A 17,778-nucleotide genomic window follows, 5' to 3' on the forward strand; every position below is an offset into this window, starting at 1 on the left:
CATACCAAAATTCTAAAGATTTTCAACATAAAAAAATTCTCTCTCCAACTATTCTAAAATACTAAAAGTTAAAAAATCTTTTAATATTTTTATAATTGAGGTAAATATACTATTATAATCCAGCTTATAATACAATCTTTATTTATTTACTCATTTATTTTTTGTCTCTCTCTTTTTTTTAAGGACTGTACCAGCAGTTGTATGGAAGTTCGCAGGCTAGGGGTCGAATCTGAGCTGAAGCTGCCGGCCTACACCTCAGCCACAGCAATGTGGGATCCCAGCCGTGTCTGCAACCTACACCACACACAGCTCACGGCAACAGTGGATCCTTAACCTACAGAAGCCAGGGATGGAACCTGTGTCCTTATGGATACTAGCTAGGTTTGTTACCGCTAAGCCACAATGGGAACGCCTATGATCTTTATAATCAGAGACAGGTTTTGTAACAATGACATGATATAATCTAATACATGGGAAATGACTATTAAACTGTAAAATACTATGAAAATATTAATCCCTGCCATTTTAATAAGTAGTTCATATAATATTTTGTAATATATATTCCCTTTCTAGTAACCTAAATAAAATATCTAATGTGAAATGTTAACATATCTGGTAAAAAAGACAAAAGCATTTTATCAAACTAAATAGTCCACATTTCTCTTAAGAGTAAATACTTAAATATCACCTTCAAATTTTACTGGTATATTTATTAGGAAAAATCTTGAATTCAGTATTTATTTACTTTAAATCTATCAATTAATTATGAAGGCAATTTGTTTATCCAATGCCTAACTTGCTCATTTAAAACAAGTATATGTCAAAGGAATTTTCCAAACATAAAATTTCCTTCTGACCCATCTCCAAAAGTCAGAAAAGAGAAGAAGAATAGAGTTGATGAAGAAAGCTAAATCCAGGGTTTGTGGAGGTTATCAGATGGTGAAAACACAGTGGGAAGCAATACACCTCACACTTGTGTCAACACTTACCAAGCGGCTGGAAAGAGCGAACAGGACTTGTATCCCGGCTGCTCTCCCGACTGGCTTCCCGGCTGCACCCTTGACTTACACTTGGCCGAGGAATACGACTGCTTCGCGCTGATATGAAGCAATGGACAGCAGCATAGAAGGGGAGTAAAGAGAAGAGCTCGTATTTTTCAATATTTTTTTAATTCTCTTTTTTCCTTTTAGGGCCACACTCGCAGCATATGGGAAGTTCCCAGGCTAGGGGCTGAATCCAAGCTGCAGCTGCTGGCCTACACCACAGCCACAGCAACGCCAGATCCGAGCTGTGTCTGTGACCTATACTGCAGCTCACGGCAATGCTGGATCCTTAACCCACTAAGTGGAGTCAGGGATGGAACCTGCATTCTCATGGTTATCAGTCAGGTTCTAGGTTCATTATCGCTGAGACACAAAAGGAACTCTGAGGAGAAATTATTCTCGATGAAGCATTACCAGTTAAAATTCTTTCTTATTTTACTTTTTTTTGCTTTTTAGTGCCACACCTATGGCAGGCATATGGACATTCCCAGGCTACGGGTTGAATTGGAGCTGCAGCTGCCAGCCTATGCCATAGCCACAGCAATGCCAGATCTAAGCCGTGTCTGCAAACTACACCACAGCTCACGGATCCTTAACCCACAGAGCAAGGCCAGGGATTGAACCAGCATCCTCATGGATACTAGTCAGGTTCACTACTGCTTAGCCACAATGGTAACTCCTACCAGTTAAAATTCTTGAATACAGTTTCTAGTTTGCATGTGATTAGTAAAAATAATACTTCACTAAAATAAAAAAGGTACAAATAAAAATATTTAAAATATAAATGAATTAGAATTTCAAAATAAGATATCTAATTCAATTTTTAACCTATATATATACTTCAATTCTCATTGAATTTTAAGTTGTTTTCCTCTAACTTAGAAGTGTCTAAATCAAATTCTTCAATCCCACCAAAGCCTGAAGTACAAAAGAAATATAAGGTTCCAAGTTTTACAAAAAAGACCTTACCCACAGAAAGCCTAGATGGACTGGCCTCTCTGCTACAGCCCTGGCTTCGTGGTATCTTGCTTCTCTTCTGTGCTGAGGCTGAATTGACCAGGACTCTTTGAACACCAGAGCTCACAGTGGAGAGGGCTGTTGTGGTCAGAACTCTTCCTGGAGACCCAGACCGGCTGCCAGCTGGACACCAAACACACATACAAATGTTAAGATGTGAACTTCAAGAGAACCTACTGAAAGGATAAAAATTCAAGAAGTACATCTGAGAAAACTGATAGAATGGCAAGTTCTAAGTTCAAAGGAAACAGACTGAGGAAGATTTATATATAATCATAACCTGTAATAAAAAGGTATTCTATATCTACTAGGATTGACTGGTAAATCATGTAAAATATATTTTCATTTTTGGTGCATATTAAGAGGCTATGTTAATAAGGATAACACTATTAAGATTTTCAGAACATAAACAGTATAAAAGATTTCCAAAGAAACAATTTATCTAATACATTTCATATAGTTAAAGCTATACATTAAAGAGTTATATATTAAAGCTACATATTTAAAAGGAAAATTTTAATAGGTCTATTACTGCTATTATTTTTGTAAAGAATATAATAATTAAAATTTGCTTCCTGTTAAAATAGTTCGTCTGCTGAGATGTCTCTAAATAGTTATAATAAATTTATCTATTTTGCTACTATGTATATCTTAGAATTTTATATGATTAAATTTTTAATGTTTATAAAATTGGGCCAGCTAAAAAAGAAACTTGCATTTTGCTATTTGTCTTCAAATAGCATAGGAGTCTTGGGTGGCCACAGTCTGGGATGTAGATGCAGAATGAGGGAAGAACAAGACTAGCTGGCAAATAAATGTTAAAGAAGTGAGACCCTTTCTAAACTAGTGATTTTCAGACTTGAAGACAGAGGATTTGTGGCCAGGGAGATAGAGAGAGCTGGACAAAAATCTCAGAGATTGGAGTGAAAAAAAATTTAAGAAATATGGTTTTAAACTAGAATTTTAAACTAGCTTTTAAGAGAATAAGCTCCTGGTCAAGCAAAACATTTTATATCTGCATTGAAAGGGAAAATGAACTTGATAGCTATAAGGTAAAATCTAATTCTAGGTTCTGAGTGATGGCATTACAGAAAAGTTAAACTTGCACTTAAATAAAATATCATGAGGAGTTCTCTGGTGGCTGAGTGGGTTAAAGACCTAGCATTGTTACTGCTGTGGCAAGAGTTTAATCTCTGGCCCGGAAACTTCCCCATGCCATGGGCACGGCCAAAAAAAAAAAAAAAAAAAAAAAAAGTCATGAAAGCAAAAGTGCCCCCTTTATTGGGCATTTCTCCACAGTCACAGCTCAACTAGTCACAGCTCAACTTGTGCAATTTTACCTATCATGCTTCACTTCCACAGAGCACAGATTAAAGCCACAGATGACAATGGGGACAACTAGGGAAAGTCTGTGAGGGAGGGTGCTGAATGCGAGGCAGGGAGTGGTGACTTTTTACTTCAAGCCACATTTTGAGATTTTTTTTTTTTTTTTAAATGAAAGCTTTGATATTTCCTGACTTTTATCATGTTGTGTAGACCAAATAATACATGAATAGAGAGGCAGGTTGGATGTGGCCCATGAACTGCTGAGCTGTGACCCTTGCTACTGTTTTTTGGCATGGTCTTTCTGTACACAATTTAAACTCACGCTTTATTCCTAAACTTTATCAGCACACAAAACGAAACTTATTTTCCAATGATTATAACAATACTGTAAAACAAAACAATGCTTCCGATGAAATAATTTATTATTTGCGTAGAGGGAATTCTAAATTAGTGCAGGGAAATTATACAAGTATATTTTAAAATGAGGGCTCATTTGAATTTTCATGATATTTCAGGTGAAGAATCTTTAAATCAGGTTTCTTTTACTTATAACGTTAAGGATACTCACAAGGCACCTATTTGCTCCATGCAGAGTCTAAACTAAACATACACACCAAAACATCCAAACACCCAACATGCCACAAACTCACAATGCAAGGTAAGCTGATGGAATACTCTATGGCAACACTTGCAACAATATAAAAAGTATAAATAATGAACTGAACACATACAATATGTTACTCTGTTAAAATTAATAATATGAGTTTAGGGGTGAAGGTGTTGGTAGGAGATTGGAGGATTCCTTGAAATGTGGATCTATTCAGCAGAGAGGAATAGAAGCAGAGAAACCATTCCACCTATTCTAGATTTATTGAATTTATCAAAATTATGTAAGCTCACTCTCTCTATATTGAAATTCATTCATGCCCTCTCCTAGAAATAAAACTGTCAGTGTTATTCATTACCCAGTTTCCCCATGCCTCTTGTCCCTGCTGCCTACCAACAGTGTGATATTACCAGTGCCTAAAACTCATTTTGGAATTACTTATTCTTAAATGAAACCATCAAGGCTCAGCAAAAGAACTACCAAGGCTAATTATTTCTTCTGAGAAAACCACAGAGTGATGAAAAAGAGTATGAAACACCTAGGGAATAGAATATGACTAGAAAATATGTTACAAAATTTTAAATTAGATATCTAATTTCTCTTGCACTGCCTAAAGTTTTCAAATTATCATTTAATACCTTTTATGAGACATTCTCCAGGCATTACTAAAGCTCCTCTGCTTCTGTGGGAATATGGATACTTAAAAAAAAAAAACACCAAGATTTTGGTAATAAATAAGGACAGGTCAAAGAAAAATTGTAAATGGCAAGAAAATTGTAAATTGTAAATTGTAAATGCTAAGAATTTCTGCTGAATAGAGCCCTTTCTTGATAATGAAAATAGGTGATCAAACAACAGAAGCACACATAAAGTCTATAGATTCTTACCACCAATGGTATTAGCAGATTGTGATCCTGAACAAGTGTAAAGGCAGAATTAGGGTAAGGGTTATAATCCATGAAGAGGGAAGGAGCAGATTTAAAATGGATGGCAGATGGAAATAAAAAAGCTTTAGTCAGTTCTCAGAAACTAAAAAACGCTAAAGCAAAAAAAGCAGATTAAAAAAAAAAAATCCCAAAAGCATTGATGTCCATAACAAAAGCAGAACATTTAGTCATTTTTATAGCTGATAAACTGAAATCAGACACTCAGGTACAAAGCAGATGAAATGAAGGTGCAAAAGTAAAATTCTTTAGCTTTTCTTCTACTGATAGCCCAAAATCTAAATAATTAAATGTTTAAACTAAATTATTATTTAAACATTTAATTTAAAACTACAGGTAAGGAAGAACTACAACATCTTCTAGCTGAAGAAAAGTTACATGAAGAAGCTACAGATTTTATCTTTTTCTTAAGACACATAGGGAAAAAAGCAAACAGCAGGAGAGTGGGGAGACAAATTTCTGACAGGCTGTACAATCATTTATACATAATCACTACCAACAACAGGCACTACCAACAACAAAAGACACATTTTTTACATAAATACAAATCCAGAAATCTCTCAGTTGAGTCTGCCTTTATTTATTTTGGTTAGCCATCAGAACATAACTGCTTTGACCCAAGAGATATTTTTCCCCCTAAATGGTGATATAAAAATATGGAAAGACCATGCAAACCCTAATGAATTATCTCACAACAATGTGAAAATGGAGATCACAGCAATATTTTTGTGCAAATATGTTGTAAAGAAACTACTTTCAAATCATACAGGGCCAGAAAAAAATCTTTTTCCAAAAGAATTTGAAATGAAACAAAGTCATTCAAATAAATAAACAGGAAAATAAACATAAACCTCACCAATATAATTTAAAACCTAAGTGATTTTACAGTGGGAAAATCTTCTGATCTTAAAAATCCTACTAGGTCTAAAACGCCTATCATTATGTTTTCCCACTCTAAGAAAGGATATGAAGTATTGTGGACTGGGTTTCAAAGTGAAAAAACAAAGTAAAAAAATTATTTTATATTCTTTGAAGTGATCAGTAGTTATAACACTTAAAAAGGAGGTCCTTAATACAGTAAAAAACCATATACAAAGCACTCTGAATCTCTGCCATAAATCTGGCCTTAGTTTACTTTAGAGGAGAACTCAGTAATCTCACATAAAATTAAGTTTTATCCTTAAGGTACTGGATATAGACAGTTTCTGGCTGCTGCTTTTATTTTTCTTCATACTGTAAATTACTTAACTTTACCAACTGTTTTTGTTTCCTGAAGGCCATAAGAATAACAAGGTACAGAGAAGTGCACAACAGGAGTATAAAATTCAGTCGATATCAGGTTAAGAATAACAAGGAAAACAATTTTATTAGCTAAAATATAGAGCATGTATTCTGGGCTCAGACATATACACACATAATTTGATCCTCACAACAATCCTGTGAAATTATCCTCTTCATTTTACGGGTTATAGTAGAAGTATACAGAACTATAGCAATTTTAGATAACCTGAAAGAGTCACATTCAAATCTGGGCAGTAAGGCTCCAGAGTCTATGATCCAACTTGACTGAAACACAAATCACTCAGTGATCTTGTTAAAGACTGAATTTAGCAGATCTGTGGTGGCAGGAGATTGTGATGCTGATGCTAGTCCAGGTATCTGGAGTAGCAAGGCTCTAAACTACCCTGCTACTCTGCTAAAGATTAAGTTACTTTAAACTGATTACTCTGAAAAGAAACAAGATCAGAGAGGAATGTGATATGATCTATTCCTAATTTGGTTGGGAGATAAACCCTTACCTAGAGGGCATTTGCCCTTATTCCATTTGTAAATAATCCTCAATTAGCAAATCCATTTTCATGGGCATTTCTACTTATTTTAGGACTCTTGTTGAGTGCTCCCATCATTACTCTGCCTGGATTTTTTGACTTTGCAAACAGGATAATCTGTTAGGACTCTGGACTTGTCTAATCACCTCCCTAGCCCCCTCTAAGCCCATCTCTTTTCCCTTATTCCAAGATTTAGGAATCAAGTTAAAAACAGGGCGTCTATATCCTGACAGATCACCTAAACAGCAGTGGAGGATAGCTACAGCTATTTCTTTCCAAAATGGCCAAGTATGTAGAAGAACTTCAGACCACATCCCTAGAAAAAAATTCCTGTTCTAAGAGGTATGTGTGAAGGAAAACCTCTTGCTAAAGAAGAAACAAGAACAAGCTCTTTCAAATTAATAATGCCATAAATGTATATATTTCTATTCTGGAACATACAGGAATGAATCATTCATTTTTATCTAGGCAAAAATTGTGCTTTTTAATAATTGTGCTTATGAAAAACAGCTTCCCAAGAAACTGCAAAAACACAAATCTTAAATTTAACAAGGAACTTGGTCATTTCAATTTATATTTCTTCTCTATGAATCAGAATACACCTGCCAAACATGCTAACTGTATTCTAATATATTTTAAGGAGAGTACAAAGATACCACATATCTGCTCTTGAATACCATTAGCAAGATGCAACCAGATTTCATGCTAACATACAGCAATTATTTGGCCTCTAAAAAGCACAATTTTCCACATTTGCAAGTTTCTGAGTAGACTGTGAAAACCTCAATGCTAAAAGATTCGTACTATTTAAAATATCTCCATGCAAAAGTTTGTACAGCAGATGAAGTTTTTTCTTTCTAAGTGGCAGATATCAATGATGCAGCCCTAATAACACACCAAAGACAAGACAACACCCACTCCAAAAATTCCAAAACATGCACAACAACTGACCCAAAACATTGAAAAAAAAAAAAATACCTTCATTTTTGTCAGGTGATGATGAACCTAAAGTACAGAACAAGAACTCAGTTGTGGCTTGTCTTTTTTGAAATTCTTTTTGTCTTTTTCCACTGGTCAATCTCCTAATACAGTAATATACAAGAAAGATGCTTATCCTAACATATTAGAAATACAGGAGAGCTAACAGGCAATACATACGCTGTGACTGAGACACCATTTTTGTTCGACTTCTTCCTCTGGTATCTGTCTTGGCACTTCCCATACCAGCAAGTGGTGCTGAAAGCTTTGCTCTCACCCGACCTAAGGAATAAAATTATTTTCATAAAGATATTTTTCTATAATAATATTTGGTAATGAGGAAAAAAATCACTATAATTTTCTAATTGGGTGTGCTTTTCGAGTATTGTTAAATTCTGTAAGATGTAACCTTCACTTACAGATTACAGTCTTAAAGATTCAGAAATACATACTGCTATTTATGTGTTGTACTATAAGCTAACCTTCTTTGACAGTAAAAATAAAGTCAAACTAAAATACCTCCATTCTTAGTTTGATATTATTAGTCCAGTAAAGTAGAGTTATAACTAGGATAATTACTGCAGCATGCACTTACTCTTAATTGGTAGTTCTAATCCTAAAATTTCAGTTTCTATGAAATTTAATTTATTCTCAAGTTCAGCCTATAGCTTAAAATACAAATCTAATCTTAGAAACAACAACCCAACAATCTTTTTGCTTGAAAATGTACTTCCAAAGGGATCTGCAAGAGAACACAGTACAAGGTAAAAATATCTAATCTTTTTATATCCTGTGCTAAAAATCAGATTACTACAGGTGTATATGGACATGTTTACTATTGTCTTTCCCCAACCAACCGATTTCATTCATAAATCATTTGAGGAAATACCAATCACATAAGAGTTGGCACTTTTCCCCACACTTCTCTACCTCCAAGTTGCATTCCTTTCTTCCCTATATTGCCTCATCTCCCTCCATGAAAACAAGCCAGAAAGGTCTGCTTCTAGAACTCTTGAACCAAAGGAAATAATACTTATCAAAGTGTTTAAGTAAACTGTCATTAAAAAGAACAAAAATATACCACTAGTAGGTACTCTGGTGTTCTCAAGCAACAGTCTCAAACACTATCCAAACAGAACCAAAACCCATGATCATAAAGAAAGGGGTCAGAACCCTTTTGAGTTAAAATGTACAAATTGTAGGGGAATCTCAATATAAACATAATATAGCTTGATATGGTTTTGTTAATTTGGAAAAATATACTGAAGAGTACAAAGAAATTACCAAAAGAAAGGAAAGGGAGAAGATAGTAACTAAGAACTAGGCATAAAACAGAAGCAAAATGAGAAGTACAGTTGGCAATCCTAGAAATGAATCCTAGGATTCTAGGCCCCTAAAAAGCCAGTAGTTCAGAACTTTTGCCCTTTTATAGAGTGTTTTTAGAGCAGGATACAATGTTCTCCTGACTAAGAAGTAAAACAGAAAGATGAAATTATTATTTTTGAAATGGAGAACTCACCCAATATAACAAAGAAATTAGGATAAATTATTTTGACACTATCTTTATAAATTACAGTGCTACAGGGCCAGTAACTATATTTATAGAATACTCTAAAACTTAAAATATGGAAATATTTCAAAAACATAAGAGTAAATATGAGGCCTCCAAAATGTTAAATCTACCTGGTTGTGTATCATAAGAAAATGTCATCCATGTAAAATTTAGGAGAAAAAAGCGTGTTTCATATCAGAGGTTTAATAAGATAGCCTTCAGGCAGGATAAACAGAAAAATTGAATTTTTTTTCCTTTCTACAAATTCAAAAGCAGTGAGTATTTTTTTTAAAGGTAAACTGACTTAGTAAATTAAAGTCTTATATCTAGAAAGCTTTTGTAATCCCCAGTTCAAATCATATATGCAATTCTCCAGTCAAAGATTCAAAATCAAAGATACATTTAAAAGTTGACTAACTAAATACATTTAAACGCTGATGATATTTAAACTCCAATGATAAAGCAATGGCACATGCTCTCTCAAAGTATAAATGAATTGGCATAAATTAAAAAACAAAAACACAAAGCAAAAGCATTAATGTCACTACAGGAAAAGATGAAACTATGTAACTTTATACTAGATATTACTAAACATGTTAAACAATTATGTTTTTCCAGCATGAGATGATCCAAGAAACAAAGCAAAACTCCAGGATGAAGGATTAAAAAAAAAAAAAATCCATATGTATAACTAACACAACCAAAAATAAAATGTAGAAGTTACCACAGCTGGCAAATTATATGGATTTGCAAAGAAATTAGCCTATTTTAGTTTTTAACATTTCATTCCTACCAATGAAAATATTAATGTAAAGGTATTTGTGTTACTAACAAAATGTATAATTCTTACCATCGTCAGATGCTGTTCCTAAATAAGAGAAATAAAACAATAACATTTCAACAAAGTCTGCCAATGCTGATGTTAAGACTTCCTTCTGCCTCCCACCCAAGACAAAAACCAAAGGGCAAAGAAAAAAAACTATCTTCTAGTTTGTTAGCCTTAAGTTAGTTTTTAAAAGGTTCATTTCGATATAAAACAAAATTTGAAGTAACCTAATGACTCACAGCACCAAAAAAAAGGGCTAAATTAGCCGAAAATAGCAAAATTCTCTAGCGAACACTTTTGTCTACTATATTTCACACTTCAAATTTTAAATGGTGAAAAAAAAATCAGAGAAATCAATCACTCAAGGAAGAGGCAACTCTGCCATTACTCTCTCCAAAACAAAGATTTTTACAGATCTTTTCAGTGTAAGAATACTTTCTGTGCATTTTCAAAAGGTAGCTATGAAAGAACTACAAAAGCTAACTAAAAAACATGGGAGTCAAATCCACGACCTAGGCCTCATTCACCTAGTATTTTCATCAAAGCTTTACAAAGACCCATCCGTCCCTCAGCTATTTTATTGAAAATATTTGTGTTCCCTAGATGGCAATGAAAACTAGCAAAAATGATCAAGTATAAATATCATAACTCACTACTACTACATGGCAATGAGAGATGTTTCTCTGGGTGCATGTAGTTTCCTTCTTTTTTTTTTAATTGTAGGGCTACATATCAGAGAGTAACACATCATGAAACACAGGTGATTTCTCAAAAAGGCTGATGTTTCTGACTCAATAAGAAAAAAATTTTATCTGAAAAGTGACACTACTTTGTTTTTAAAGGATCTAGAATCTCAGCATTAGAAGTGATATCAAAGGGATTGAAATGCAGAAATTATCTCTTGATAAGTTTTCTTTCACTTAATAAGTTTTTAAATGTATGAAATACATTTAAAATACAGAGAACCAGGAGTTCCTGTTGTGGCGCAGCAGAAATGAATTTGACTAGGAACCACAAGGTTGTGGGTTTGATCCCTGGCTTTGCTTGGTGGGTTAAGGATTCAGTGTTGCCGTGAGCTGTGATGTAGGTCAGAGACATGGCTTGGAGCCCCAGTTGCTGCGAATGTGGTGTGGGCTGGTGGCTACAGCTCCGACTGGTCCCCTAGCCTGGGAACCTCTATATGCTGCAGGTGAGGCCCTAAAAAGACAAAAGCCAAAAAAACAAAAAACAGAGAACCACAGAAACTAATTATAAGTAACACTCATGTACCTAACCCAAGATTCAATAAATCTTCCATTTCATCAGAATAGAAGATATACCAATTTCAGAGTGTATTCAGTAAAGAGCAGAAATCATACAGGTTTCCATTTTCCCTAGATTTCATACTATGACTTACAGATTCAGGATCTTCTTATAAATTCTTAAAGAAAAAGCTCCTAGATAACATTATGGTATCTGATGAAGTGGAGGGAAAGTGATGATAACATGTAGTCTAATATTATACAAAAATACCATACAGATAAAAATTACCATATTGGGTCAAGTGATTAAAGAGTAACTAAATACTGAAATTTAAAAAGCAAAGCTTAAAGTTCAATTTTGATTAAATGTTAATTTAAAACTCACTCTTAAAAAGATAGCATCTGTAACTTGCATTTCATTTTCATAAACAACCATATGAATCTGTAAAATGTCATTTGTCTCTCTCAGGATCAGAGTTAGTAAACTAAAGAATTGAATCAAATGATTCTGGAGATTCCTTTCCCTTCTGAATCTAATATTTCAGAGAAAGAGTTAAGAAATCAAGAATATTCTAAGAGCTCAGGCTAAAAAAAAAATTAAGATAACTTATTTAACTTCTAAGAAATATTCACCTAGTATTTGGGTAAACTGGGTAACTCAAAATGGATATGCCTAACCCAAAATATATCAGAGAATTATGTATGCATTTTCACATTAAGATTGCTGCTAAATAAGCAGTCTGTTTTCATAAATTAAGAGAATGAACAAAGATATTATATAGAATCCAATAGCCATAAAAATTTTTAGTAGAATTAGAAAAGGAAGTTCTTACCATCCATCTTGTCAGAAGTATCCTCTTTGATGAAAGAGCAAGCAAAGAACAGAGGAAAACTTAGTATATTAGAAAAAAAATTTTATAACCCCTGGAAAACATTATTTTTAAGAAGACAGAATTCATAGTACAGATACATAAAAAGGAAGTTTGTTTTCAATTAAAACATACTAGGATGGAGTTCCTGTTGGGGTTCAGCAGTAGCAGATCCAGGTAGTATTCATGGAGATGCAGGTTCGATCCCTGAGCTTGCTCAGTGTGATAATGATTCAGCATTGCCATGAGCTGTGGTGTAGGTTGCAATTTTGGCTAAGATCCTCTGTTGCTGTGGCCGTGGCTGTGGCTGTGGCTGGCAGGCTCTGACCTAACCCCTAGGGGAACTTCCATATGCAGGGGGTGTGGCCCTAAAAAGACAAAAAAAAAAAAAAAAAATTAAAAAATTAAAAAAATAAATAAAAGAAAGAAAGAAAACATACTGGGAGGTTAAATAAAACAAGGTTCCTTGGTGAGATAAAGATACCTCCCCCCTCAAAAAAAAATTAAAGAACTGAAATGATAATAAGTCTGATTTCCCAAGCATAGAAAAGTTAAAGAAGCTCATGTCCCAACTATGGACCCTTGCACCATCAGGGAAACCCCTGCTTGGATCTGCTGAGTCTCCCGGAATATGAATTGGATCTGCTGAGTCTCCCGGAATATGAATATAAGAGTCACTTTGCCACGCTTTCTCTTTTTCTCTGCAGGCTATAGTACACCCCTAAATTCTACTTTGAATTTAGCTCTCTTGTCATTATCTTATATACTGCCTTTTTGCTTTCTCGCCCGTTCCTTCCTCAGTACTTTCAGTCTCTTTAAGACCTGAAATATGGATAAATCTAATAACTCAATTTCTCTATCCCACTACTTGAGGTGCCTCAAGAGAGAAAATCATAAAACCACAAAGCCATGCCTACTGCCACTACTAGAGATTTGGGTAATTATCAGTCTTGGCCTTGAGTGACTATACAGAAAAGCATTAACATACTAGACTTGAGGCTCTTAAGAGGCTATTTGTGAGACCAGCCCTTATCTAGCCTTTGGGAATTTAGTTTTAAATCCTGATTATATGAATGATAAGGCTGTTTTGTGTGTTTGAGTGAACTCCTGCTATACCAAACTGCCTAGACTGTTTTCACAGATATTGTGATTTACGGTGAACATCTGCTAACTTTTGGCGAGCAGGGAACTCTGGCAATTGTGGCTGGTCATGTGGCAGGTGGTTACCACCCTTATTCTACCACCACTCTGGATCTTGTGTCTTAAATGAGCTTCCTGGGCAGAAACACTGTGTACATGTTCTTGCAAATGTGGGTGGTGCAGGAAGAGTGCCTCCACTCTCGTGCTCCCTCAACGGCTATTCCTAAACTCAGGCCACCTCTCAGATACTCTGCTTTTTATTAGCATAGGATCGTGACTTAGACTCCTCAGACAGGAAGTCCTAACAACCTCTGGATAATATGCCTTGTAATGCCCACTTACCCAAATATATCTGAATCTACCTCCTTCTTAATTTTCTTTCCTTCTACCCCAGTGAAACTGATGACCCTTTCACATCCAAGGCTAACTCCCCAGCTATGCTCTACACATCCTATTCCTTATACCTCTTGTAAGAACTCTGGTCACAAGTGATTTCCTCTAGTCCTTACGGTTTTCAACTTTTCCTTCTCTACTGACTCTACTATTTAGTACGCAAATATATTTAACTCCTCTGATCTTAAAAAAACAACGTTGCTGTGGCTCTGGCGTAGGCTGGTGGCTACAGCTCTAATTAGACCCCTAGCCTGGGAGCCTCCATATACCTCGGGCACAGCCCTAAAAGGTCAAAAGATAAAAAAAAAAAAAAAAAAAAAAAAAAAAAAAGAAAGAAAAATTTCATTAACCTTTAATTACAGATAATTGTTACAATGTTTTTTATACCTTCTTATCCTAAAGTATAGGAATAATTTATACATATTCTCCTTCCAACTTCTTCCTCAATAAACTGAATCTGACTTCTGTCCACATGACACTACTGAAGCCATTTATTTTCTTTTTCATTTAGGTAATTTCATAAACCTAGTTGTTGAGAAGAAATGTTTATCAATATGTATAGATATGTCAAGGTTTCCTTATACAAATTCCTGTCTCCCAACACAGCAAGCTTCCTCTTTAAAATTTTAAAAGATAAACCTCAAATACCATACCCCTGTTGCCAAAGGATTCAGTATTTTAACTGGCTTTTACCTTTAAAAACCCAGTGGAAACAGCTTTAAATAATGTATTAAGTTTAACATTGAAAGATTATAGTATGAACAATTCTCTAATGATTTCCAAATCCAGTCTCAAGCATGGATCTCTCTTCTGAGTTCTCTACCACCATATCTCAGTGTCACTCTGTGTATCTCTCACTATACCACTATGCCTCTAGAACACCTCCAGTTTGATGTCTCAGGGATTTCAAACTCAAAATGCATACAACTCAGCAAGCTTTTGGCTGTTCATCCTTTAGCAACCTACCAATAGATTGAGTGACTCTTTGAATACATACATACATACATACATACACACACATATATATATGTGTATATATATATATATATTTTTTTTTTTGCTTTTTAAGGCCGCACCCGTGGCATATGGAAGTTCCCAGGCCAGGGGTCCAACTGGAGCTATACCTGCCGGCCTACACCACAGCCACAGCAACATCAGATCTGAGCCACATCTGTGACATACACCACAGCTCATGGCAAAGCTGGATCCATAACCCACTGAGTGAAGCCAGGGATGGAACCCCCAACCTCATGGTTCCTAGTCGGATTTGTTTCCGCTGCACCACAATTCGAACTCCTAGAAGCATATATCTTTGGATCCATAAATTTCAACCATGATAAACAAGGCTCAAAGTAGAAGAAAACAAAGATACCTAATTACATCTGTCTAAGAAACCTCAGATGAGTGGGAGGGGGTTGAGAAAAAAGAAAGAAGAAGGAAAGAAAGAAGAAAGACAGAGAAGAAATGAAAATAAGAGAAAAAAAAAGAAAGACAGACAAAAGCAGAAAGAATTAGAAAATCTATTATTTAAGCCCTGGAAAGAGCTGTAGGCAATTTTCTCACTTTCCCTGAGTGTGAACCTGGGCCAAATAAAGAAAAGAAGATATAGAGACATCTTTCCCTTCTGCAAAGAAGCAGACATGCTATTCAAACCTTAAAAGAATCAAAAGAAACAAATTAGGTCAATCTCCTGGCACTATTATGGTTTTTTCATGGAAAAAATTGCTACAAATGGATTTCTAGTTCACATTAAAACATTTCAAATTTATATTTTCTTTTCTGGTACTAATTTATATTTTCTTTTCTGGTACTAATGATAGACATCAAATATATGTTTTTATTTTTAAGACTCAGGATGAACAAGTTTTATTTTTGTTTTCCATTTTTCCCCACTTAAAAAAATTAATGTATAATTCAGGTACCATAAAAATTCACTCTTTTATAGTATACAATTCAGTATTTTTCATATAGTCACAAGATTGCACAGCCCTCATAAATATCTAATTCCAGAACGAAACCTTACACCCATTGATGTCATTCCTTTTATTCACGACTCCCAACCATTGGCAATGATGGATTTACTTTCTGTTTCTTTGAATTCACCTATTTTAGGCATTTTGTGTAAATGGAATCATAGAAAATGTGCCTGTTTCTAATTTTATAATATTTTCAAGGTCCATCTTAGAGTATGCATTAGTATTTCATTTTTATGCAATGTATTCCTTTTAATGGCTGAGGAATATTCTGCTTCATTGGCTATATATTCCTATTTAACCATTCACCAGTTGATGGACATTTGGGCTGTTTCCACTTTTTGGCTATTATGAATAACGTAGCTGTACATATTGTTTACATGCTGTACATGTAAAACATTCATGTACATGTTTTTATTGAGAACATATGTTCCATATGTCTTGAGAATATAGCTTGGAGTGGAACTGCTGGGTCATATGGTAATTCTATGTTTCACTTTTTGAGAAATTGCCATCCCACAGTGGCTCCACTTCCATTCTATGAGCGGTGTGTAAGAGTTTCCATTTCTCCATATCCTCACCAGTATTTGCTACTGACCATTTTCTGGATAATAGCCATCCTGGTGTGTGTGAAGAGGTAATCTCATTGTGCTTTTGATTTGCACTTCCCTAGTGTCTAATGATGTTGAGCATCTTTTCATGTGCTTTCACTGGTAATCTGTATACTGTCTTTAGAGAAATGTCTGTTCAAATCCTTTGTCTGTTTTTCTTTTTTTTTTATTTTATGGCCATACTCATGGTACATGGAGTTCCCAAGCCAGGGATTGAATCTGACCCACAGCTGTAACCTATGGCACAGTTGTGGCAATGCTGGATCCTCTAACTCACTATGCCCGCCTAGGGATCATACCCATGTCTTCACAGTGACTCAAACTGCCGCAGTCAGATTCTTAACCCACTGCACCATGATAGGAACTCCATTTTGTCTTTTTTTTTTTTTTTAGGGCTGCAACTGTGGCATAAGGAGGTTTCCAGGCTAGGGGTTGAATCAGAGATACAGCTACTGGCCAGCACACCAGATCCGAGATGCGTCTGCGATCTACACCACAGTTCATGGCAACACTGGCTCTTAACCCACTGAGCGAGGCCAAGGATGGAACCTGTGCCCTCATGGATGCTAGTCAGATTTGTTTTTGCTGAGCCATGACAGGAACTCCTGTCTATTTTTAAATTGAGTTGTCTTTTTGTTACTGAGTTGTATGAATTCTTTAATATGTGAGAGATGAGTCCCTAATCTGATATGATTTGCAAATGTTTTCTCTCATTTTGTGTGTTGTTTTTTCACTTTCTTTTTTTCTTATTTTTTTCACTTTCTGAATGGTGCCCTTTGAAGTAATACATTTTTAATTTTGATGAAGTCCAATTTATTAGTTTTTCTTCAGGTGTTTGTGTGTTTGGTGTATTATCTAAGAAAACACTGCCTTATCCAAGGTCACAAAGATTTATACCTGGGTTTTCTTCTGAGAGGTTCATAGTTTAGCTATTACATTGGGGTCTTTAATCCATTTGGGATTATTTTGGATATGGTATGAGGTAGAGGTACAAATTCATTCCTCGGCATGTGGCTATTCAGTTTTTCCATGACCATTTGCTGAAAAGAATTCTTTTCCTACTGCATGGTCTTGGCACCTGTGTTGAAAGTGAACAGCCCATAAACGTATGGGTTTAGGAGTTCTCGTTGTGGCTCAACAGAAACAAGTCCGACTAGTACCCATGAGGATGCAGGTTCAATCCCTGGCCTTGCTCGGTGGGTCAGGGATCCAGCACTGCTGTGAGCTGTGGTGTAGGTTGCAGACACGGCTCGGATCCCATGTTTCTGCGGCTGTGGTGTAGGCCAGCAGCTGTAGCTCTAATTTGACCCCTAGCCAGGGAACTTTCATATGAGGCAGGTAGGGCCCTAAAAAGCAAAAACCAAACAAAATCAAACCATATAGGTTTAATTCTGGACGCTCAATTTTATTACATTGGTGAATATGTCTG

At 35.3% G+C, this 17,778-nt stretch overlaps 1 protein-coding gene across 50 annotated transcripts in view; it reads right to left on the minus strand.

Moving 5' to 3' along the window:
• The window catches only part of CLASP2 (cytoplasmic linker associated protein 2), a 205,172-nt gene that overhangs the window by 69,538 nt on the left and 117,856 nt on the right, over positions 1-17,778 (minus strand). For 17 of the 50 annotated variants that reach the window (XM_084987573.1, XM_084987565.1, XM_084987569.1 and 14 more), the window contains 5 exons: positions 12,197-12,220; positions 10,147-10,164; positions 7,925-8,026; positions 2,013-2,183; positions 990-1,097 (listed from right to left, as the gene is read on the minus strand). In XM_084987573.1, coding sequence (XP_084843699.1) covers positions 990-1,097; positions 2,013-2,183; positions 7,925-8,026; positions 10,147-10,164; positions 12,197-12,220 — 423 coding nt within the window. Of the gene's footprint in view, positions 1-989; positions 1,098-2,012; positions 2,184-4,880; positions 4,908-7,744; positions 7,772-7,924; positions 8,027-10,146; positions 10,165-12,196; positions 12,221-17,778 lie in introns of all 50 variants that reach the window. The other 33 variants (XM_084987562.1, XM_084987556.1, XM_084987547.1 and 30 more) reach the window with 5 other exon arrangements.

This window comes from Sus scrofa, chromosome 13 (assembly GCF_054392235.1).
Source record: "Sus scrofa isolate SSC_HxYL_T2T_F1_AM1 chromosome 13, Sscrofa_HxYL_maternal_Yorkshire_Landrace_v2.0, whole genome shotgun sequence".
NCBI classification, from domain to species: domain Eukaryota; kingdom Metazoa; phylum Chordata; class Mammalia; order Artiodactyla; family Suidae; genus Sus; species Sus scrofa.